Raw genomic sequence first — 25,148 nt, 5'->3', positions numbered from 1 at the left:
AGAATATCTGCATAGATAATGAGATATCTAGGGGATGGGACCCAAATCTAAACACAAAATTTATCTATTTCATATACACCTTATACACATAGCCTGAAGGTAATTTTATACAATATTTTAAATAATTGTGTACATGAAACGAATGCTGTGTTGAGCACTTAACTGTGGAATTTTCCACTTGTGGCATCATGTTGATCAGAAAATATCCAATTTTGAAGCATTTTGGATTTCAGATTTTCTGATGGGGATGTTCAACCTGTCCCTTAGATTTCCGCTTTTAAAAAAAATCCTTAGCCATTTACGAATCTGGCTCGCTATATGAAACTTGGGTAACCAATGTCAAATCCTTTCTCAGAAAAAAATGATCACGGCTCAACAGTTATTTAAAGAGTTAAAACAGATGTTCAAAAGTTAGAATGAAGGATCAGGCCAGAGTGGGGAGGAGAGCAGCAGTACACATTTTTACGTGGTGGGAACCAAGATGAAGAGGAAGATGCACCACAGGACACGCCCAGGATGCTGGGTTCCTGGTGCTGACCACAGTGCTATGGTCATTCCACAGTCCAGCACTGCAGTGCACAAAGGGTGCCCTTTGACAAAAATGCTGTGGCAAGAGTCTGACCAACTTGAAAAGCAGCAAATCAGCAAGATAAAGATTCCTGAGAGTCCTAAGTAGCCTCTACAAAGATAGAAAACATGCACACTCACACAGGCTACTGACATGTCTGACAGCAGAAATTAACAGGCGGCTCTGCTAGCAGAACCTTTCCACCTGGAAATGAGAGTATTCTATAAAACCCTCACATGCTCAGTCTCCTTCCAAAGAACAGTAATATATTTTCCTACTGACTTTTATACCAATATCATATGTATAGAGGTCCCCAATCAGAAGAACACTTTACTTCAGCATGAACATTAACAACTTATTACACAAAATGAAAACTACTATTATATAATTACTTTTATTGACAAAAATAATAGATCCTAATTTATAGAGCAAAAGCCATGGCAAAACCCATTTCCTACTGGAAGCAAATGTTACAAAAGCAACTCACCTGGAAATCTTGATCATCAATTCCAAACCTCTCCCGCAGGTTACGGAAGACCATCGGGCAGTATTCCTTAAACTTGAAATGGCTCGGCATGTTTTCTCTGAAACAGTCACAGCGTGGAATAAAGCTCAGAGACAGTCAATCAGACTTGCATCTGTCACCACTGAGTTCCACATGTAACTAAAGAAAGGTTCGGAGTTCACTGTCTACTAAAGGGACAGATGTGTTTCCTAGAACCAGGTACAACCCGCAGGAAGATCCAGGAGACATGGGGGGCTAGACGGCTGTCTGTCTGTCTCCTTTGTCACAGGCACGCTTGGACTATGTGACCTCTTTAAATCCTGGCCACACACTGCAGCCATTCCTCAAAAAACAAGAGGTGGGGAAGGAAGGGGCCAGGCAGGAGGAGCAGTGAAGGAAAAGCACAGTGGCAGGACAGTGAGTTAGGAAGAGGTAGCGGAGCAAGCCACCAGCACGGCCCCCAGGTTCCCTCTCAGCTACTGCCGAGGAAAGCAGGGCCACTCCCTCACCCCCCTAAAAGGCTTATTTTATATAAATGCCACATTCTAAATTTGCATACAGAAAATTCCCTCAAAGTCAGCCTCTAAACACTGTTATGAGAAAAACTAACACATCAGCTTCACATAAGGACAATGGATCCCTGAAGAAATTTCGTAATCAGCCTGGCACGGTGGCTTACACCGCTCATTTGTAATCCCAGCACTTTGGGAGACTGAGGTGGAAGGATTGCTTGAGACCGGGAGTTTGAGGCCAGTTTGGGGAACATAGTGAGACCCCTGTCTTTACAAAAAGTTTTTTAAAACATCAGCTGGGCATGGTAACCTGCACCTGTAGTCCCAGCTACTTGGAAGGCTCAGGAAGGAGGATTGCTTGAGCCCAGGAATTTGAGACTGCAGTGAAGACCCCTGTCTTCACAAAAAGTTTTTTAAAAAATCAGCTGGGCATGGTAACCTGTACCTGTAGTCCCAGCTACTCAGAAGGCTCAGGAAGGAGGACTGCGAGAGCCCAGGAATTTGAGACTGCAGTGAGATATAATTTCGCCACTGCACACCAGCCTGAGCAACAGAGCAAGATCCTGTCTCAAAAAAAATTTCATAATGATCCTCACATGGGAGTGATTTGAGGTTCACCCTAATCATTCAGAACTGTTTCCCTCTTTTTGTTCCCACAGAACCAGACATGCATATAAATTATACATATGCACACACCCCTCCCTTATCATACTTTGCACACTGAACTATAGCAGTTTGTATATGTGTCAGTTTTCGTACTCTGAGCCCCTTGAGGGCAGGGCCAGGTCTTCTATATCATTGCATTTCCAGCTCTCAATGGACCACCTAACATATAATAGGTGCTTCATAATGATGTCTAAAACGACATTCAAATGAAGGAGAAATGTTCTCAATGCCCAACATGGCATCTAATTGTGCCTTATGAAAATGTACCTTCGGTCTTTATTGTTCTATGATGGAGTCATTGCTGTTCATAAATCATCATTTTCAAAGTTCTGTGTACAAGAGCAGAGGTTCATAACTGATAAAAAATCCAAGCAATTTACAGCTTGAAAAATTTGAATTATAATGAGAATATCACTTTCAACGTATAAGATATTCATAGAGAACAATATGCCATATGGCAAAGGATATTATCCCAGAGAGCCTGCTGTTGCTTCTCTAAAAATGACAGATGGTTATGTTTATCACAGGATTAACTTCATCAGCAAAACTTTACTCCCACCCATTGAAAAATTATGTGATTACAGAAATTCACAAAACTTGTACTCCTAGCAGCCATGCTAGTCTTATGAAAGGTCATACTTGCACTTACTTGTTAAAAAGGTGATTGTCCACCTTTATTTTTGAATAGGCTTTGAAGTCATCTGGCATCAACATAACAGGGATTTGAACATGGCTCAGTTCATTGATCTAGAAAAATATAAAATAAATAGCACGGGTTATTACTATCCAGGTGAGGAGGACTTGACTTGAATGTGTACCTTGGGGAAAAAAAACATGGTGGACACAGGAAGATCTCTTCCCACCCACCCACCCATCCTCCTTCCCTCTGCCATCATAATCTCTCTTCCTGCCTTCCTCATTCCCACTTCTTGCGTCTGTCTGATGCTGGGTCCATGGCGGCCATCGGATGGCAGTGGTGAAGGAGATTCAATCCTCATGCCGCCTGTCCCTGCTTCTTGCCCATCCACTCTCCCTACCTTCCCTCCAGAAACTCATCCCCAAGCCCCTTTGGTCACATGTCCAGGACAACTTCCCTCTGTAAAGAAAATGTAATCTGAGAAAGAAAGCTTTTAAATTTTTCATGTAAATATTTGTTGGATTAATGGACATGATTTATATATTGAACTCCAAGAACAACACTCATCTGTGTGCTCTTTACTTCCCTTACAGGAACTAAGTTTAAAAATAAAGACTGGGGTGGGGCATGAATTAACCAAAAGAAGAACCTCCATTCAGGGAAGGAGGAAGACATGTGGCCCCAGGACTGCAAGAGAAGGAGGTGGGTTGGACATGAGTCAAGAACAAAAGCAAAGATGTGCTTCCAAAGGACAAAGGGTAAGATCAAGTTCCAGTGAATGACAGGGATGGCTTTGGACACATGATTTTGAAAAACCTTAACTTTCTCTTGGTTAACTATTTTTGCATGTTGACTTTCCTTGTTGCTAGCAATAAAAACCATGTCAAAGATTTATGCTTCCAGTAGGATAGAAGGCAGGCACGCTGAAGGATTCTCAGTTACAAAAACAAGCAAACAACAAAAGAATGAGCTGCTTGATAGAGCAGAGGTTTTTTTTGTTTTTTGAAATCACATTGCTGGGTTCACAGACAGTAGAGGGAATCTCCAAGAGATCTTTCTTCCCCTAAAGTGAGTTTAACCCACATGGAGTGTGGGGACCATTAAGCAAGCCTGAAAGGAGGGACTCCCTGAGGATAACTGCCAGTTTCAACACTTATTTGGGCCAAAGGAAAGCTGGGAGCTCAACCAAAGGCTTCAACATTAACCTGAGATCCTTGAAGGAAGCCTTTGAAAGTGGCCCCAACACCTGGCAGAAGTAAATGCAAATGATCTCTGGAGGAGAGCGCCCCCTGCCAGGCCACCAGGCTTCCCACAGATGGAGATCAATCAAACATGAGCTCACAGAGATAGCAACGACTGATTAATATTCTCAAGACTTTAGTTACTAAGATGATCAGATAGATAATTTTTTAAGCCATGAGAAGTGAGAAATGTATACGGAAATAGAAGATGAACAAAAGATGATTATATTTGAAAACATAATGATGATTCAGATTTTTCCACAACTAACGACAGTTATAAATCTGTAGATACAGTTGGGCACAGTGACTCATATATGTAATCCCAACAATTTGGGAGGCTGAGGCAGGCGGACTGCTTGAGCCCAGGATTTTGAGACCAGCTAAGGCAACAGACTTTGTCTCTAAAAAATAAAAAAAATAACAAAAATTAGCTGGGCGTGGGGGTGTGCAACTGTAGTCCCAGCTACTTGCGGGGGTGAGGAAGGAAGATCACTTGAATCCAGGATTTCGAGGCTGCAGTGAGCAGTGATTGTACCACTGCACTCCAGCCTGGGTGACAGAGTGGAGCCATGTCTGTTAAATAAAAAACAAAAAAAAGCAGACTATTCAAAGCAATATATAAGTAAGAATATTCAAAGCACAACTAGATATGCTGTAGTTAAACTAAAGAAGGCCAAATGCAAAAAGAAAGGAATGGTGGCCAGAGAGCAAAGGCAAACACAACAGAGGAATGATAGTGACAGCTGACAGCTAGCTTCTCAAACCCACTGAAAGAAAACAGGAATCTAACATCATATAGCTTCTCCAGTTCACTTTCCCCAAGCATCTTATGATACTAAGTCATTTCCAGAGTATATTTGTGAAAAATTAAAGTTTATATATCTTTATGCTATCAGAGGAATATCAAAGTTTGAAAAATAACAGAAAAAGAAAATCATAATGGAAATCCAAGTCCTGTGATAACAAACACAATACGAATGAAGCTGGATGCCAACTCAATCAGCACTTCGATATGTTGTGGAACAAGAGAAAGCAAAACCCAACATGGAGGTGGGACCGGACACTGATTATTTAAATGCACGTGATGCATTCAGCGGATCCTCCAAAGCTTTGATGCCTCTTGAGGCTGCTTAAATCAGTATCGCTTAACAGAGTCTTCTCAGAAAGGAAGCAGGAAACCAGAAACTTTCTGCATCCTTTTGCTTTTTGGTACCTGCTCTGGAACATGTTTTGTGGAGAAAAGACGAAAACTTCAGTCAACATGGAATGAGTAAACTGAGAATTTTCCTTATTGATTTTCCTTCCCCACCCATCCTCGCGTCAGCACAACCTTTAAGAGTCCACTCAGTGCTGGGCACAGCTCGGACACCAGTCTTTGCCCTCTTGGGGCTTATGGTCCAGAGGGGCAGACACATTAACTGAAGAACTGCCCCAAGTGTAGAACTCCAACAATGACAGAGTCAGGAGGGAGAAGCACATCGGACCATAAGCAAGTATGGAAAAGGCCCAGGCCAGGTGGGGGAGGCATGCGAGGCTTCCCTAGGGAGCAACGGCTCGTGGAGAAAGGAGAGGGCAGGTGGACAGGGCTTCCAGGAAGAAGGCGAGTCCTGGAGACGAGGGGGCACTGTTAATGGGCAAACAGTGCAGAAACAGACAAGGCGCATGGCATGAAAGGGATGAACAGCATGCTCAGGAGCACCGGGAAGTGGCTACTGTAGAATTGCACCACACAGAGGACAGCAGCTCAGCAGAGGGCGGCGGAGGCAGCACAGATGAAGGAAGCAGACACTCCAGCATGCTCAAGTGCTGAAATCTGCGGGGCTTGATGACAGACTAGAAATGTAGGGAAAGATGGAGGGAGTGCTGCATGCATGCCGGGGTAGCTGGTGAGTCCACTGACTGGCACAATGCATTTTAAGAGAAGAGTTCAGTTTTGAGCTTGTTAAATTTCATGCGCTCTTGGGACATCTAAGTGTCAATGTCAGGTAGGCCGTGGACAGGTGGGTCTGAAGTTCCCAGGGGCAGCAGGGGCAGGAGATAAAAATGTGTGTATCCGTGCATCAGACATTAGCTCCCCAGAGGAGTGGATGAGGTAACCTGGGGAGGGGACGGCATGAGAGGGAGGAGGGCGGAGAAGCAGTCTTCAAGAACAGGAACGTTTCACAGCCTGGAGAAGAGGATGAGAAAGGGGAAAACTGCTACTGAGGCAGGAAGTGAAAAAGCACAGGGCCACCCAATGGGAGTGAAGGGAAAAGGGGGATCAAACATGCTATGGGATGAATATGACACTTTTGAGAAGGCAGGGACTGGGAAATGTCAGCCAGATTGAACAGCACGGGAGGTCCTTGGCAACCCTGGCAGAATTGTTTCGGTGGAGTGTAGCAATGGAACCCAGACTGAGCTAAGCTGAGGTAAGGAAATGCCGGCACTGCACATGGCTATTTCTAAGGAGCCTGACACGGAAGGACAGGAGCGAGATGAAGAGGGATGGGGGACAGAGGGAGGACCTGAGAGAGAAGGGACATTCAGTAGCACTTCTCAAGAAGGTGGGAGGGGATGGGATCCAAGCATGCAGGAAGGAGAGGCTCTGAGGAGGGAAGCAACTTTCCTATTTACAGGAGGGAAAAGAGACAGGTGTCATGGCGAGGTGGCAGAACTGACAGAGGGAAGACACAGGGCTCCCATCCACTGGCTCCTATTTTCTCTGGGAAGTAGGGCCATGGACACCTGCTGAGAGTGAGAGGCAGGCTGAGGACTTCAAAGGTTAAAGAGAACACAGGGAGCTTAAAAAAGGGACTGAAGAATGTGGATGGACAAGTTTAAAGAGAGACAGCAGGCTGGGCTTCCAGGCAGAACTGAGCATCATCCACAGTTTGTGATGGTTCACATACAGGAACAGAGCGAACTTGTGGAGTGACATTCCTCATTCTGGCAGAGCTCGACCCCAGGGTGCCGGTGCAGAGACAGGGGATGACAGGGGTCCTTCTGGATGGAGGTGTTTGCTGGTTGAGTGTGACATAAAGGGGAAAGGAGTTCCAGGACGATCACTTGGAAACAGAAAGTCAGTACAAAACAAGATCGCTGATCGTAAGGAGTTTTCTACTGTAGTCGATGGAGCAGGACCTTCACCATGTAGTAAAATACCAAGCAGCACAGAAGAAATGCTGAACCCAGACAACAAGTGCCACAGAAGCACAGAGCAGGAGCCTGTGCTCACAGGTGTGGGTGATGGGCTTCTTGGAAGGAGTGCAGCCCTACATGGCCCTTGAGGGACGGAGAGTTCTGACTACTGTGTCATTTAAATGTCAGAGAAACACAAACCTTTAGCTATTCCCCATCTTCCAAAACCAGACTACCCCAAGAGGTAGAGAATATTTGGTCCTCATTATCAAAGAAGACAAGAAATGAGACAAGAAGAAAAATCAAAGATAGTTACACTTATACCTTGGTTTACGTGGAATCATAAGATGCTGAAATTAAAAGAGAATTTCGGAGATCATATAGTCTAACCTCTCATTTTGCAGATTGTAGTATGTCCTGGCAGAGCAGTATCTATACCTTCATAATTGAGTAGTGGGGCAGGATACTGAGTTAGATCTGACAGCTACTTTATGGCTGCTTTATCTTTCTTCCAAGTGGCCTTTCATTCTTTACACTTGCGTAACATTACTTTTGGCCTTATTTCCCCTCCAGATTCCCCCCAAAAAACTTCTTGGTCAGGTAGGTGGTAGCTAGATTTAATGACTTGTAAACAAACACTTCACAAAACAGAGGATCTACTACTTAAAAGAGAAGCTTTTAATTAGTAAACTAGTTTTTCAATAGTGTACCCATAAGCACCTATATTATTTTTTATACAGCACGTTTTACTTTGTTGTATATGAGGCTTAGTGATCATTCATCAGTTTTACTGAAATGGATTACTTGCAGAGCTGCTTAATAACTGAAAAGACACTTAACTTCCTGAAAAACTCTCTCCTTTAGCTGGTTACTTTGCTCTTACCCAAACTAAAATATATTGCTTATCTCCAGTTCAAATTCAAATTCTGGTGCAAATGCAGGTCATGGCAATGAGCTCTCAGTTTGAAGAAGGCTGAGTTAATCCTATTTGTTAACTTCAATATTTTATATAGGGCTCTGGGCTGTAAACTTTCAGACTTTAAAATAAAGATTATTGGGTTTTAAAGTCTCCAGTTTCACAAAACTTTAAATTATTAGTTTGGCATTCTACCTAGACCAACCATTCTATATGATCTACCCTAAAATTGATAACTAACAGTGGTTTATCATCATTATTTTACACTTATTATCAGGATTTTTTTAAAAGATAGGGTTGCCCAGGCTGGAGTGCAGGGGCAAGATCATGGCCAACTGCAGTCTTGAGCTCCCACGCTCAAACGGTCCTCCGGCCTCAGTCCTCTGAGAGCTGGGACTACAGGCATACACCACCATGCATGGCTAATTAAAAAAATTTTTTTGTGGTGACAAGGTCTTGCTATGTTGCCTGGGCTGGTCCCAAATTCCTGGGCTCAACAGATCCTCTTGCCTCAGCCTCTCACAGTGTTGGAATCACAGGCATGAACCACCGTATCTGTCCTTTCATCAATATTTTTTAAACAAAGAATTGACACTTTTCTAAGATACTTACATTGGGAACACACACACACACACACACACACACACACACACACACAGTTCTCTCTATATGTTACATAGTATTCATAAAGGAAACAAAAAGATTTGTGTTAACCATTACTATTTTGAAGGAAAGAATCATACACCCTTTATAGGAATAAGCATACACTGTGAAATCCAAACAGTTTTTAATTCATGAAGATGAAAGTGATTTTTGAGTTTATTAAAATTTTCTTAGGTTAGCTGAACAAAGTGAAAGCACCCGTTATACTATCACATAGAGGCCACATTTAAGGTTCCTTCAGGTTGCAAATATTCAATAAAATTCTCACAGCAAAAGAGCAATATCACTTTATACTTGTGAAATACTTAATGGTTGTCAATCCGCTTTGGCAAACACAGGATAGTTCTTTGTGCTGCCGGCCACACTTGCAGGCCTGTAAAACAAGTGTATTAGAAATTCCCCACCCCACACAGAGCGGCTGGAGGCTGGGGCCCCAGGCGTCCTGGGAGGGACTTCTTGTTCCTGTTTATGCCGTGCCAGTCACCCCCAAATCGCAGGTGTGGGTCTGCACTGCCTTGCTGCTCGGCCTTTGGGCAGCAAAGCTGCCCATGCTGGGGCTCCACAGATGACATAAAAATAAAGCAGCTTTGTTGTCCACATCAATAGAAACAGGGTCAAAGGGGGTGGAGAGGGCTGGTGCAGAGCGCCAAAATGTCCCTGATTATGGTATGACTCAAGAGTGGGGGCAGGGGTGAGGGCAGAGGGGGAGCTGGCATGTGGCAAGGGGAGGGAGGAAGCCGAGGAGAGCTCCTCAGTCTTGGCTCAGCTTTGCCCTAACTCACTGCCATAGTTGGCACTAACCTTATGGTTCATGCTAGGGGCACACGTGCCAAGATCCACGTGAGGCACTCCAGACACAGTATCTTACCTGATCTTTACAACCCAAGGGGGTAGAGGTGCTATTATCATGCCCATTATACAGATAAGGAAATTGAGGCTTAGTGCGATTGGAAAAGGTCCAAGCTATTAAACAGTAGGGCTGTACCTGGAACTCAGCCCAATCTTAAATCTTCTTCTGCCAACATAACTCACACGAGTTACCTGGAATATAAAATTTAGGGAGCTGGATTGGCTGAGCCCAAGATACTTTCAAATTCCTAACAGCCTGTGAGATAAGATTCCCAGCAACTTCATAAGATATCTGCCTGAAATTTAAGTCTTCATTGTGTTAAAAAAACTTCTAAAAGATTCCTTATTTAAAAAAAAAATAATAATTAAGTACATGTTTAGGATAGATGATGAAATACACAGTTAACTAAATATGTACCATGGGCTACTACAATTATAACAGCTGTGGTTTCAATAGCACAGTGGAAATCTGGAAAGAACTGTGTAACTGAAAAGTTGTCATCTAACATTTCTTGTCATTTTAAAAAAGGGAAAATACTCCTCAAAGCTCCATTAAATCTTAATCAATCATACACTGTATCCTTGAAGGATGTAAAATCTATTTCTAAGGCAATTATTTATTAAAGCCAATTGTCTCAGTTTCCTTCATGAAAAATAAAATTAACACAAAACACAGTAACATTTATGTGGGCCTTTCCTTTTAAATTACCATACAGCCCAACTCAGAAAAGGTACCTCAATTCCTCTCCTGAGCAAGGCATTGAAATTTACATCACATGGAAGTTCCCTCCAACACTGCGAAACACAGGTTTGTTTTTTTGCATGAGATTGGCTGACTGCAATGAGCATCACTCCTGCAGATGTAAGGCTAAATTCACGCTGGCAGGAAAAGAGAGGTTGCAATTAAGCTGCAGAAACGGGAATGCTAAATTGCTACTGGACAAGGAATAAATAAGTGAGACCCAGCTGATAGCGGTTCTGAAATTAAGGCATAGAAAGGTGTCCCCACAAAGCCATCTCACAGTGTGACATTTAAAAAATAAACCTCACTAATTTATATCATTTTTAAGTCAAGCAAAGAATATGCTCATAAATTCTGAGAGGCATTATTAATGACACTTAATTAATTCAGATATATTCACCCTAAACACTATGTTCTCAGACTAATACATAATTAGTAATTGGTTTTCATTCAGCCAAGAATACGCAAAAAGAACCAAAAAAGCCTCTCACATGTAGAGGAGACACTGAGATACTTAATCTGATTATAATGAAGACAATTCCCTACAAATTATGACATATTGAGATGAAACAGGAAGCACCCCTCGTGTGGAGCCCCTGTCGGGTATAAAGGCTGGCAGAGGTGGCAGGGGGCCTGGAGGGGGAACTATTTCATGGCAGCATGAGCACTGGGGGAGACAGGAGATGTTCAGTGGTGTAGGAATTATCTTGAAAGGCCCGTGCATCCCTTCTCAAAAATCTCAAGACACAGATTGAAAAAGGGCTCACTTTATCTCCCAAAATACGTTTCTACCACTGAAATGTGAGGGCCTACTTTAAAACATAATTCAATAATAAAAGTAACCAGAGCGAGGTAAGCACAAAGCGTTCAAGATCAGTGAGGGCCCAGCAGTAAGAAGTGTAATGCATAACTTGATATGATTATTCTGGATACTATTTTAACTTTAATTAATTTCATAGGGAAATCAAACAATAAATATGTCATACCAGATTCCCTAGACTTTGCAAGTGTTGCAATTGCTTCTGGCTTCTACAAATGGATGCTCGCTAGCTTCATGACCTAAAATGTGATACGAGTTCACCACTACAGATAAAAATCTCTCCTCTCTTTCCCCACATCCCTTCCTATCAGTATCTGAAAATAGATACTTTCCACTTACCGGACTCATCCTAAGCAAACAAAATTCCTTTGTGACTCTGTGGCTGATAAAGCACATAAGGATTCCTTCCACCAAACAAATGACTTTGAACAATTTCTGCCCTGAGGTTCATTCGCTTTAAGAAGTGAATGAACAGAGAACTAAAATTAGGACTATTAGGAGATAAGAGTTGAGGGTATCCAGAGCTACTGAAGTAACTCATGGCTGGAAGTTCTAACTGTTATGTCCCTGTCCGGCAAACAGAAGGGCCCTGCAGTTGTGATTAGAACTTTCGCTTGTTCTCCACAAAGGTATAAAAAATGACCTCAGGTGCACTGCTAAGAAAATATTTTCCATAACGTCACCTAGAAAAGGCCATCACGTTGCACAATCCCCTCCACACCATGCTCTTCTCCAGAGCTATCTGCGCACAATTTATTTCTAGAGAGGTGCAGAGGGCTTGGTTGGGAGCTGAGACGCAGAGACATTACAGCTTCGATTTTAGAACCATGCTCATGAACACAGCAGTAGGCTGCCTGGCTGGCACAGAATTACCCACATTAGGTGCAATACCTATGACCCCTCCTTCAGAATACTTGGAAGTTGCGTCCAATTTGTTTGAAAAATGGGGAAACTACCACTATTTATACACCACACCAAAGTTCGTATTTTTGATGTGTATTGGTAGCAACCAGAACATACTTAGCACAAAGACCATCATGAAGGCATCATTTTTTCTTACTTTTTTCTAAGTGTCTTCTTGGGAGGATGAGGGATTACCTAAACATTTTTATCTGATTTTCACTATTGGATATTCATGTGTAGTTGTTAATTTTGTACTAGGGGAAAAAATCACCAACTTGAGCACCAGCTCTCATTTGGAAATAATTTTTATAATATTACAATGAATATAGGTTGAAACAATTAAGAACTTTAAAAAAATGAAGTTCTAATATGATTCAGGCATGTAGCCCACACTTGGAATGCTGTGGCTCTCATTACAACTTGCCCTGCAAACCAAATAGCAATTTGAAAGCTCTGAGGTTTCAGAGGGACAGGCAGGGCAAATTAGAATCAGTTACAGAGGTAGGAAAAACCATGCAGCTGAAAATGTCTGGGAAATGTACTTTTATTTGTCTTGAGGCAAGAGGTCAATTTTCTACAGCTGCTTCATCAATATTCATTTTCTTTTACTTTTCTTTTTTTTTTTTTTTTTTGAGACAAAGTCTCACTCTGTTGCCCAGGCTGGAGTGCAATGGTGCGATCTCAGCTCACTGTAACCTCCCCCTCCTGGGTTCAAGCAATTCTCCTGTCTCAGCCTCCCGAGTAGCTGGGACTACAGGTGGGTGCCACCATGTGCGGCTAGTTTTTGTATTTTTAGTAGAGATGGGGTTTCACCATGTTGGTCAGGCTCTCGAACTCCTGACCTCAGGTGATCCACCCGCCTTGGCCTCACAAAGTGCTGGAATTACAGGCACGAGCCAACACGCCCAGCCAATACTCATTTTCTAAGACCATTTTTTAAAAGTTGATGTTTCTTTATCTCCAGATAAGACAAAAATCAAAGGTCCAAGTATATTTTAATTAAAACTTTCTTCTGAAATCTGAGTTACCTTCCAATATCTACAAAATAAATGTTTTTTTTTTTGACAAGCCAAATAAAGTTGTTCTGATGTGAAAGCTGAGTAGGAATGAGAATAAAAGCACAAAGGTTCTCCTTTCCAGGGTCCATAAACTCAAAAGCCTAAATGAATTCACTTCAGCAGATTTTTCTGTTGAACAAGAATCATTAAGTCAATCTTTTGATTAATGGCTACTTGACTAAAATTAAAATGTCATCAGAAATATTTAAACTCTTGCTTAGAATCTTACTTTAATTTATAACATAGACACAAACTCTCCCATCTGTCAACTTGGTATCTGCAAGCTCAATCAGACTCTTATGGACATCCTTGCTGGCTGGCCCACTGTCAACTTCACACAAAAGAATGTAGTCATGTTAAAATTCTACCTCCCATGAACCATAGAATCTGACATAAAACTACTGAGTTCCGGCCAAAAATTTATATTCTAGTACAGAGGTAATACGGCTTTTAAAAAAATTCAAACAAAGACATTGCCAATGAAAACAAGAGCTTACAACGTGGTCCATTCAAAAGGGCCCCAGGCTCAGGGAGTCAGGAGACCTCTGACTGAGCCCTGGTCAGCCACGTCACCACCCTCTGGCCTTGAGCAGAGTGCCCCAGCACTCTTGATCTTGCTTTATACTTTAAAAAACGAGTTTGAGGAGAGATCACAAGTGATGTGTGCTTTGGCCCAGATAGTGATTTAGAAAATGCTTGAATTAATTACCAATCTTTTCAGACTTGAGAACATTTACATTCAAATTTGGATTTCTGGCTTCTTTTAAAAATGGGAAGATCTGGCACCCGGCCCGTCATCATTCATCTGGTGCTGAGTAGCTATGGGGATGCACCCTCTAGTTGGGCACAGTTCCTGCCACTCCCTGGAGTCTCCTGCCTGGATGACTTGGCCCATTCCAGGGCTTTAGCCACCATAGGGCTCTGGTGCCTGCACTTGGGAGACATTCCCACAAATTCAGATGAATCACAAAACAACTTTCCAGAGATCCACTTAATTCCTGGAAGACACAGACAACCTCTTTAAATGTTTTGTTCAGGTAGATGTGGCAGTGCAGGGACAAAGGTTGGAAAAGAAGCCACAGCTCCAATATTCTAATCAAAGGCATTGCAGGTTCCTGGTCTTCCTTTGAAACTGACACAGGGACAGGGAAGAGATGCTAAATGAAGCTAATATGCCTGCAGTTGCCTGTAACCATGTCTTCAGCCATGTAAAGTAAGCATCACCGTTGATGCCCGGAAAAGACGGGATAAGACAGACAAGAGCCACATGCAGATGACATCATTTAAATCTCTGGACCCAGGAGATCTTGAGGCCAGCCTAACCCCACATCCTTTCCAGAGACAGAAACCAATCAATCCCCTAAGCTAGTGGAAGGTAAATTTCTGCCACTTACAATTGAAGACACTCAGATACTTAATGAATGTCAAATAAGAACTTCACTCATCCAAATGGCATGACCACTAGCAATTACACAGCACTCGAAGACACTGATCTTGAAAGTTTCAAATAAACATTTTCCTTTTAGTCAGATATTTAATATGCTAAAACAATTTAATACTTCCTGTTATCTTTCTGCCCATTCATCCTGGGATAAGGATGTTCTAAAACTAGAGTTCCCCAAGTGAGCTGTGAAGGCAAAGCTTCCAGAAGGTGCTGGACGATGCCAAGCTGGCAAGAAGCCCTAAATCTCATGCCCCTTTGGGAGCAGGGTCTGGCTAGCCATGGAGAAGATGGGGAGGAGTTCGTGTATGTAATACAGGTGTCCCTGGGTGCCCCAGATAACCACATCTGCTGAAAAAGTAAGCAATGAGTGACAGCCATGCATTTAGAAAAATCAATCACTGAAACACATCATTAATAAAACCTGTAAGACAATGGAGAAGGGGATGGCATGTACAGTTCAGCATTTCACACTGAGATGTGTTCAGCAGACTTCATGGTTGCGAACTAGGTTAAGATTCCAGAAGGAAGCAATGAAATCCTAATTCTGTTAGACCAGAGCTTGTGTTTTTCTTTCCATGACCAGAACAGAGGGGCCGCCTGCTTTCGTGCCCAGCATCCATCCTGAAGGAACAATGAGAGGAAGGGTACAATGCTGCCGTGTACACTACTTTCCCGGATTCCCATATTAAGAGATGACCTGACCATGCATTTTTATCTCTTTTCCTTCCAGAAGCTCTGCTAAGATGACAGTATAGGAAGTTAGAGATTGGGGGAAAAACAAAACCACCACCAACAAACATGACAAGAACACTGGAGAGCAGACAATAGAAAAGGAGAAATGTCAAAGAATTTTTGAAAGACAGAAGAGAAGTAGAGGATTGTTAGCAGACAGAAGAGGAGAGAAAGTTGCTACCTCTGTGCCAGTGGCCACTTGATGCCGTGTGCTCCCAGATGCTGAGGGGCTCCACAGCTGGGGTTCAGGTGGCAGACGGATGGTGCGCTCCCTGTTGCTGACCACACCATCCCATCGCATGGAAGGCACAGGACTGACTCCTCAGAGACCCCAGCCCAAGAGGCTTCGGGCATGGGAAACCCATCTCACACAGGGCTGGGCTGGGTGTCACGGAGCATGGGAGGAGCCAGTGACCATCTGTGCTCTGAGGCCTGGGCCCTCTGCCGCTGTCCCCTGCTCTGCTGCAATCACACCTGTGGCCTGGGTCACTCCCCGTGGGGACACTGGAGGATACCCATTCTGGTGGAAAGGCCCCAGAAATATTAATAATTCCACCAGTGGGCGGCAGCACAAAGGCTGTCCTCTTCCCCACTATGAGTGGACAGGCACCGTCGCTCCACATACCCAGGACAGGCCGTCTGTCTTCCAGCACCTTGTTCTAAAACCTGAATGGACAGCAACAAACGACTGGACATGGGAGGAAAGCCTTTAGCATGAAGGAGACTAAAACAAATCCATAATTTTTTTCAATGCTATTTAACATCATGCAATACTAAATCACCAAATTTAGTACTTCACAAAGTACTAAAAATAACTTAGTCATAGTAAAGTAATGCTATTATTTTACCAAAAAAACTATGCATTATTTCAAAAAAAAGAAGGATGAGGGGAGAAAAGAGGTGGTGTGAGACAGCCAGCATCATCTGCCATGGCAGAAGCTCAATAGAAAATGCCTAACATGACAAATTCATAAACAATAGCACAAGCATATTACCTAGCAAACACCGGGGCAAATAATTATGTATAGCTGTGTAAACCAACATGGAACGTTCTCTAAGAAATAGTGCGGAGTGAGAAAAGCAGGATAGAGATGTGTTTAATGTGCTACCACTGACTTTTTTTTAAAAAAAGGTTACACATTCATGTGTTTGCACAAAGATCGAGTTTGGGTGTCTGCAGTGAGGGGTGAAGCTCACCTGTAATGGTGAGCCTCTGTACTGTTTAAATTCTGGATCACAAGTTATTTTCATGGTAATGATGGAGAGAAAAACCAAAGTGCTCACGAAGCATTTAACTCAGGAGCAGACCACAGCTCTAAGGCAAGGGTCGCAAGGGTCTTCCACAAGGGCAGTGTGCTCCCCAGGGAGAAGACAGCACAACTTCTCTATGTACTGTATACTAAAAGGCTGCCTTTACAAAGCTTGTTTGATGAATGCCCTCCTCAGTCCAATGTGAGCGTCATGAGCTGTATACTGGAAGGGAGGTACCCCGCGGAACAGTAGGAGCTTAGAGGTTGGCAGTTGGCAGGGGACATCCATGCACTGCTCAGGTCAAATGCACTGCAACTGACTGTAGGTTATATGTGCCCAGGTAAGTGGATTTACAGATCATACCATCTGGCTTTAACTAAGCGAAATCAACCCTCACAAAACAGGCAAGTGCTTAAAAGGATGCCTGAAAAACAACCACATGGGCTGAAGCTAATGTTAAACACACAAGGACCAATTAACAAGAAGCCATGTGGCAGGCCTAAGACTGAGCCCTGAGCTCCCAGGGTTCTCACTATCAGTCACATGATGAGGTCAAAGCACCGATTATTTCATTAGATATGACAAGAATAGTTCATAACAATTAAAATGACTGGGAAGACCTCATTTAAAATGTGGACTTCCATTCATTTTTGTTCATGATAAAGCTTCCCTAAGTGTACACTGTGCCTAGAGACACCAGCTAATGATACTACAGAGCTATCAAAATGGGCAAGTCATGTAAAATCTAAGCACTCAGGACCTGAAGACAAACAATTCTAGTTTATTTCACTATGTTTAACATTGTGCAGTACTACACTACAAATTGAGTACTTCGCAAAATTTTGCTAATTTAATGATTAACATGTAGAAGCTTCTTCCTGGGTTCCTTTGCTAGCAAAAGACTAAAAACCACATATTACTGGAGAAGCACTTGCTATTTCTACCAAGGCAAAAATGGCTTAAAGCATGTAAAAACCAATATGGCATCAAATTTGAATGAATTCCTTTGTCAGCAAATACTGTTGGCAGAGGCACAGAAATACCAGTCAATATTTGAAGACTCAGGATTAGAATAAATTACACAGCCTACGAAGTTTGCTTTAGAATTGCATCAAAGTAAAGATGATTCTAACATTTCTCTGCTTCGGGTATTTGCTAACTTATTTCCTGTATTCAAAGAACTACTATGTGTGGTTGAGAGGGAAGAATAACATAAGCACTTTAAAAAAGTTGTGGAATTTAGGAGATGAGTCATGCACTTTTCCCTTACAAAACATGTGTCCCAAATTCATGGACCTTTGCAGGGGTCAAAGGTGCTTCTCAGTAGTATGTTACCTATCAGGGGGAAAAAAATCAGCACACTTTACGCTTCCTTTCAAAGTAAAGGTGAGACTCAACATTAACTGCTTTTCAAGAGAAACCAAAGCCTTGAGAGTTTTATACAAACAGATGTTTGGAAATATTTCCACTGTTTTGTTATCTTTTTGCCAAAAACAACGAAACTGTGTCACCTATGAAAACTTTTATATCAGCACACTTAGGAACTTGAAAATAGAATATTCTAGTGTATTAGAAATCTTGCCAGAGAGTTTCAAACCCATTTGTTAATGGCTTTTGAATCTATTTGTTAAGCATTTAAAAATACAGTAACCTTCCAATAAGTTTCAGAATAAAATTTTACCATCTGAAAGTCAACTAAAAACCTTTGTGTATCTGGTGGGATGTGTTGAGAAAAGGAGGGTAATAATTTCGTATGACTTAGTAAAAATGGCCAGTGATATAATTCTTCCATTTGTATTTACAAATCTTTGTGGGGTGTATTTTTCAGAAATGAAAGCCATTAAAACAGATAATCAAAATATGCTAAACTTAGAGCTAGGCTTTAAAAAAATCACAATTAAAAGAACATTTTCAGAAAATTCAAAAATTAGTTTTACTGCTTTCATGAAAAAATTAATCTCTAACGGAGAGCAAAAGATTTTTTGTACTGTTAAAATTACTGAAAATATTTAATCTTACCTTTTTCAGTTCTTAAATATGGATTAAAATGTATAGAACATTAATACTTATATATGAATATAATGTATACATCACAATACATGTTATTAGTATGCCCTGATTTCACATACACACAGCTATGTGATCCAAAAAAATCTGGAGTCTATTGTTCTAAGGGAGATGTTTTCAAAATAACCTATCTTTATGCATCTATTACCCCAGGGATGGGGAAACAGGATGTTTGGCGGTGGACTTTGGCATTAAAAAAACAAAACAGTCCCCAGATATTTGTGATACAATTCTCTCCTCTTCTACATGCTCCTGGCATTTAGTTGGCACTGCTGAGAAAGAAAGTGACCCTCTTATACTCAGGCTGGCCAGAGGCAGGAGGCAGGGCCACGACACAGCATTCGCGCTTAGCCACAGCAACATCATGTTTTAAACACTGTCAAAAAACCTTTCACATAGACGTGGTTTTCGCAATACTGAAATAAGATTATTCTCACTGAACAGAAGAGAAATAAAGTTAAATAACTCAGCAGGGAGGGGAAATGCCCTTTCTTATCTCTTGGGTTATAAGAAGAAAAGTCAGATTCAGACTTCTGATAAAGGCTTGTGCTTACACCAATGTCATCTACACACTGGACTCCAGAGTCCTTTCTAGCTGGACTCCAGAATCCTTTCTAGCTGGACTCTAGAGTCTTGAAGTGGGTGCCACATGGACAGAGATGACATTATAGCCATCCTGCGTGGTCCCGCTGATTCTCTTTCCATGGCCTGGTGGGAGGCTGCATTCCAGGAGCCTGCAAAAACTATGGAAGTTGGGAATATAAATCAGATGATTGCATGGGATACTCAGCATTTTTTATATGTAAATCCCAATCTTCTATGTTAATGTCTCCTACCCAAATTTCTAAAATATATTCTGCTTAAAAAAAAGAGTAACTTGCTTTTGAGTTCAGAGCTTTTCTCATATACTGAATTAATCATGTTTTCCTAGTGAGTTATAGTCTTTAGCCTAAGAGACTATTTCTAAAAATGCATGTTTTTAAAAAAATAAAAGCCAAAAGGCAACTCAAGTTTTGTCTAAAGAAATAATTGCTTAGCAAATAATATTTCAAAGCTATTGTATTCAGAACAAGAGGATATTGTTTATAAGACATACCACACTACATTTCTTACATAATTTTCTTTTGTGCCTCAAAACGTTTCTGAAAATTGAGGAGAATAAGGACGAGCTACCCAGTACAGCAAGTTGCTACAAAGATTTTTTACTTTAGGTTTTAGCAAACCCATACTTCCATCATCACATTGAAGTGTAGAAAATCACTTCCCAGTATAGATATAAATTTACTTCATATTTTAATGCAAAGTATAAGGGTGTGGTTTATAAAACAACCATTAGCTCAATTTCTTTTTCATAGCTGGAAACAGGATATTTTCATCTATATTTAGATGTATACTCACAAAAAATACTTAAGAACTCTACAAATAACAAAAATAACAAGTACTATCTTTTAACCTAGTAAAAAACAACTGTCACAGTTTCATGATTCATTTTCAAAAATATGTCATGCCAATTAATATGTATCTCCTACCCACAAATACTCCTATTCACAAACTGTCAAGAGAACAAAAATGCTACTAGTTGTTTTCATTACTTTAGGAAAAAGGGCATTTGCCATCACATGAGTTTTGCATAAATAATTCTCTCTTCTCCCCATCTCCTCCCACGCATTCTATGTATTCCATCAACTATAAAAATAGATGAACAAAATAAACCGGAGAATTAGATGTCAGAGAATCCTAATTCCTAATTAGATCAATTAACATTAATTTTCATTCTCCATATGCTATGAACATGAATCAAGCATGCAATCTACCCAGATTTAATCCAGGCAGTTCTCACTACATTTTAAACCTGGAAACCTCTAAAAATTCTTCTGAATCATTTGAGGCTAATAGTATTCATCAAGATAAAATGCAGACTGTGAGTATTTAACTCTCACAGTCTCTCCCACCAAACCACCCATCATCACAAACATATTCCTAGGAACAACATAGATTGCCCTAAGAGGTCTCTCAAAGGTTATTAGGTGAATAATGCAGATCTTAAATAGCATATTCGTTTCTTTAATATTTTCTCACAAATATCTCTTTTACATAAACTCTAATACACTGCCTTTCCCTGCTCATCAAGAATGCGAAATCTAAGAAATACTGAAAATACACCTGCATTGTTTAACCAAAAGCTAGTATGTTTAAAAAAAAAAAAAAAAGATAAGGAAAGCTGCTTGCTGTGGCTTTGTACAAACCTGCTGGGATATATGACACGTTGTGCTTTCATTGCTGGCATCTCACTATACGAGGGCTTTGCCTGTGTGCAAGGCCTTTTACTGTCAAATTTAAGAATCCCCATGATATTATTTGAGGACTCTAGTAATTTCTCATGTAAAGACAGTCTAGGGAGAATCTAAGAATATAAGCATTAGCTGTCATAACAGAATAAAACACAATTTTTCCCAATGAGAGAAAAGTTGGCCTATGGCTGTCATTATTCCCTACAATATTACAGCTACCTTAAGGGTGGGGACTAGATACATTCATTTTTCCACACTTGGTCCATTCCCAGGAACCAACTACAAGAAATAGTTGTTGACCAAATTTTAAACTCATTCCTTGGCTTATGAACTTTTAAAGTGACTTTACTATTATATCTAGCAAAGAAAAATCCTGATATTCATATTGATCTCTCAGAAACCCAAAAGCTACAATGCCAATGATTAAGTTTCTGTTTACCAAGTTACCAAAGTTCAGACCAATTAAACACAAGATGACTTACTAAAAGATGATTTTACTGGCACAAAATAAATGCAATAAAATATTCTCCACAGACTAATCCCACCAGCTGAACAATTTTTGAAGAAGTTGTTTTTGTAAATGTGCACAGCATTTCAAACTTAAAAAATGTTCATATCCATTATTTAAGTCCTTTTTATAACATGAATCTTGGTCATTATAAAAAGTCTCAAAAATCACAGAAAAAATGGTACCCTAAATGCTTTAAAGTGTTGCTGTATACTCAGGAAATAGTAACTGTCAACAAAGAGTCAAACTCTGTAATTTGAAGAAGTTTATTGTGAGACACATATGAGTGACCAATGGCTCATGACAGAGCCTTCAGGAAATCTTAAGAACATGTGCCCAAGGCGGTTGGGGCACAGCCTAATTTCACACATTTTAGGGAGACATGAGGCATCAACCAGAGACATTAAGATTCACATTGGTTTGATCTGGTAGAGCAGGACATCTTGAAGCAAGGGAGGGCAGGCCTTCCAGGTCATAGGTAGATTTAAAACTTTTCTGATTGGCAATTGGTTGAAAGAGTTATTCCATAGAAAGGAATGTCTGGGTTAGGATAAGGGGTTTTGGAAACCAAGGTTACATCATGCAGATGAAGCCTTCAGGTAGCAAGCTTCAGAAAGAATAGATTGTAAATGCTTCTTATCAGACTTAAAATCTGTGTTGAGGTTAATGCTGGTTGGCTTTTCCTGAATTCCAAAAGGGAAAATGGTAGAATGAGGCATGTCCAACCCCCTCTTCCATCATGGCCTGAACACGTTTTTCAGGTTAACTGTGGAATGCCCTTGGCCTACAGGAGGGGTCCGTTCAGACGGTTTGGGGACCTTAGAATTTTGTTTTTGGTTTACATAACTCTCTATACTAAAAAAATCCAAAACAACAATTTTCTCTCCTATTTCCATATGATTTGTTGACAGCCCATCAAACAGAACAATTTACTAGAAACTTAATAATGCTTAAGGATTATTAAACTTTAATATACAAATACTTTTAAATTCACTGCCTCTAAACATACTATTGAGACCTTAAAAATGACAGGATAGCTATTAAAAGCATGCTTCATTTAATATTTCACTTATATGTGGTTAAAGGTCCACCATACTTGCATTCTTTTCAAAAATGTGGAAGCCTAAAGCTCTCACTAGACCTATGATTATTCTAAGACAACTGCAGTCATACCTCGAGTCACACTGCAATTGGCAGAGGATGCCAGAACGGAATGACAATTTTTATTTCTAGGAAAGCAATCTATGCTAATTATAAAATAAGTCGTCCTTTTTAAAGAAAATAAAGTTCTGTATTATAATTTAAAAAACAAGAGTGACTTTAAAGTAATATACAAACAAGACTGAAGATAAATTTAAAATACAAATAATGACCTACACTAAAAGTAAAATTCCAGGTGGTTTACTATTTCCACTGAGGAGGTAGGGCTAACCCCCCATCAGAACTTTAGGAAATCTCATTTTCCTGATTTGTTGACTAGCTAAATCAGTTTCACTAGTTTTCTCTTACCCTTTTCAACACTCTAGAGGAAATGTATTTCCTATTCCAACCAAAGACTACCCAGTCTTTGCTACAGTTTTTGTTTTTATTATCCCATGTACATACATGTGATAATAAGTGTTCAATTCCAAAGAGGGAGTGAGCAGGGGAGTCCTCCTTTCTATGCCTTTCAAAACAAGATTAAGAAAAAAAAATATTTTACTTTCACTAGATGACAAAAGGAAGCAGTATTAGATGTTCTCCAAAAATGTCTTCAGTTGACTGGACTAGCTACAATATGCTCTCTGTATTTCTTAAGCAGTTTCCATCTGACTCCAAAAGCACACCCAAGGCCAGGCGAAATAGCTCATGCTTATAATCCCAGCATGCTGGGAAGGCCAAGGAGGGAAGATGCTTAAGGTCAGGAGTTTTAAGACCAGCCTGTGCAACATAGGGAGACCTCATGATTACCAAAAAAAAAAAAAAAAAAAAAGCCAGATTTGGTGGCATGGAAAAACAAAAACAAAAAAAGCCAGATTTGGTAGCATGGACCTGTAGTCCCAGTTATTTGGAAGGCTGGGGTTTCGTATCAAACAGCCTTTTGTTTGATATGAAGCTGGTAATGATACCATGTCATTTCCTCCACCTAATTTCAATAATGACTTACACTGTTCCTGATGATCACCCTAACAGTTTAATCATGTGGTTTACATTTTTTTTCCTCTAGCCCTATGGCACAGAACACTAAAAGTGAGAGTTCTGACCGTGTTTCTTATATATTGTGATGTTTTAAAGATTATTTCAAGTGCTCTGCTTTGTAGCTATTCAGAATATAAGCAGCCACTTAGATGTTAAAATACAGAATTACTAGATGACTGTTAAAAAATATGACTAGAAGGAATCATCTTTCTTATATACGAAACGGGGATTATTACAATGAAAACTGCTTTCCCTTGTAGATATGAATCCACCAAGTCAGCAGGTTCTAGAACTGCTGTATTTATCTGTGTTACAGCAGTGACCCAACTGTTCCGTTTTTAGACATTAGCAAATATATTATCAGCAAAACTTGAGAATGAGCCACAAAGGGTAACAAACTCAAAAACAGCAACAGCTAAATTCATATTCTGTTAAGTTTTGGTTTCAAAATCCCCAACAGTCCTCTAAAGCTGGGACAGGATATGCAGATTACAGGGATGACTCACCATCTATCAATTACTACAACATACTTGGGTTCTGAGTCCTCTCACCTTCCACTGTCATCCAACCTAATTAAGTCAGCAGACTCAGGCAAGGTTTGACACATCAACTCTCTTATTCTTCTTACAAAAGTAAATATTAATGGACAGGAGCATGGAAACAGGGACAAGACGGTAGGTAGGAACTAAAAGGACAGCTTCTCGAGATCAGGAGCCAAGTCACGTACCCTGACCAGAAAGCAGCACAACAGGCCACACACAGTACACTAACATACCATAGGATACGACGTTCAGTTTTACTTTGTATTGATGGTCAATACAGAGTTTCTTTGCTTTAGCAATAATCCCTCTTCCAAATATTTTTTTAATAACCTTTTTGTAAATAGTGATAATAATAGATTATAATTGTCATGGGCTCAATGTTTTTGTCTCCTCTAAATTCCTATGTTGGAGCCCTAACCTCGAGTGTGACTCTGTTTGGCGATGGGGCCCTTAGGAGGTATTTAAGGTTAAATCAGGTCATCAGGGTGGGCCCTGATCTGATGGAATTAATGTCCTTTGAAGTACAGACACCAGAGAGCTCACTGCCCCCATCCCCAGCCCAGGCCCACCATGTGAGGACAGGGGCAGAAGGCAGTCATCTGCAGGCCAGAAAGAGACCCCTCACCAGAAACTGAACCCTGCCAGAACCCTGATCCTGAACTTTCCAGTTTCCAGAACTGGGAGATAATAAGTATCTGTTATTTAAGCCATCCAACTGATGGCATTTTGGTAGTGGGTCTGAGCAGACTAATACAGTAGCCATAGAATAAGAATCTATGAGTTCATGTTCTATGGAAGAAGAGGAAACTCTTCCTTATAGTACAATTTCAACTATGTAGAAAGAATAAGGAAAATAAAAAGTCAGCAATTTGCAAATACCACAGTAATAACTGTTACACATTAAGAATCAGCAATAAATATTCAATTTGGTGAGC

General features: G+C 40.7%; 1 protein-coding gene across 3 annotated transcripts in view; it reads right to left on the bottom strand.

The window, feature by feature from the left end:
- Nucleotides 1–25,148, bottom strand: part of LOC105480038 (phosphatidylinositol-5-phosphate 4-kinase type 2 alpha) — a 177,162-nt gene that overhangs the window by 69,017 nt on the left and 82,997 nt on the right. For 2 of the 3 annotated variants that reach the window (XM_011738478.2, XM_011738476.3), the window contains exons 2-3: nucleotides 2,901–2,998; nucleotides 1,056–1,152 (exon numbers count right to left, since the gene is read on the bottom strand). In XM_011738478.2, the coding sequence (XP_011736780.1) occupies nucleotides 1,056–1,152; nucleotides 2,901–2,998 (195 nt within the window). Of the gene's footprint in view, nucleotides 1–1,055; nucleotides 1,153–2,900; nucleotides 2,999–15,557; nucleotides 15,702–25,148 lie in introns of those variants that run through there. The other variant, XM_071070392.1, reaches the window with a different exon arrangement.

This window comes from Macaca nemestrina, chromosome 9 (assembly GCF_043159975.1).
Source record: "Macaca nemestrina isolate mMacNem1 chromosome 9, mMacNem.hap1, whole genome shotgun sequence".
Taxonomy (NCBI): Eukaryota; Metazoa; Chordata; class Mammalia; order Primates; family Cercopithecidae; genus Macaca; species Macaca nemestrina.
The sequence above is the reverse complement of the archived record's forward strand: the minus strand, read 5'-3'. Positions and strand labels throughout refer to the sequence as shown.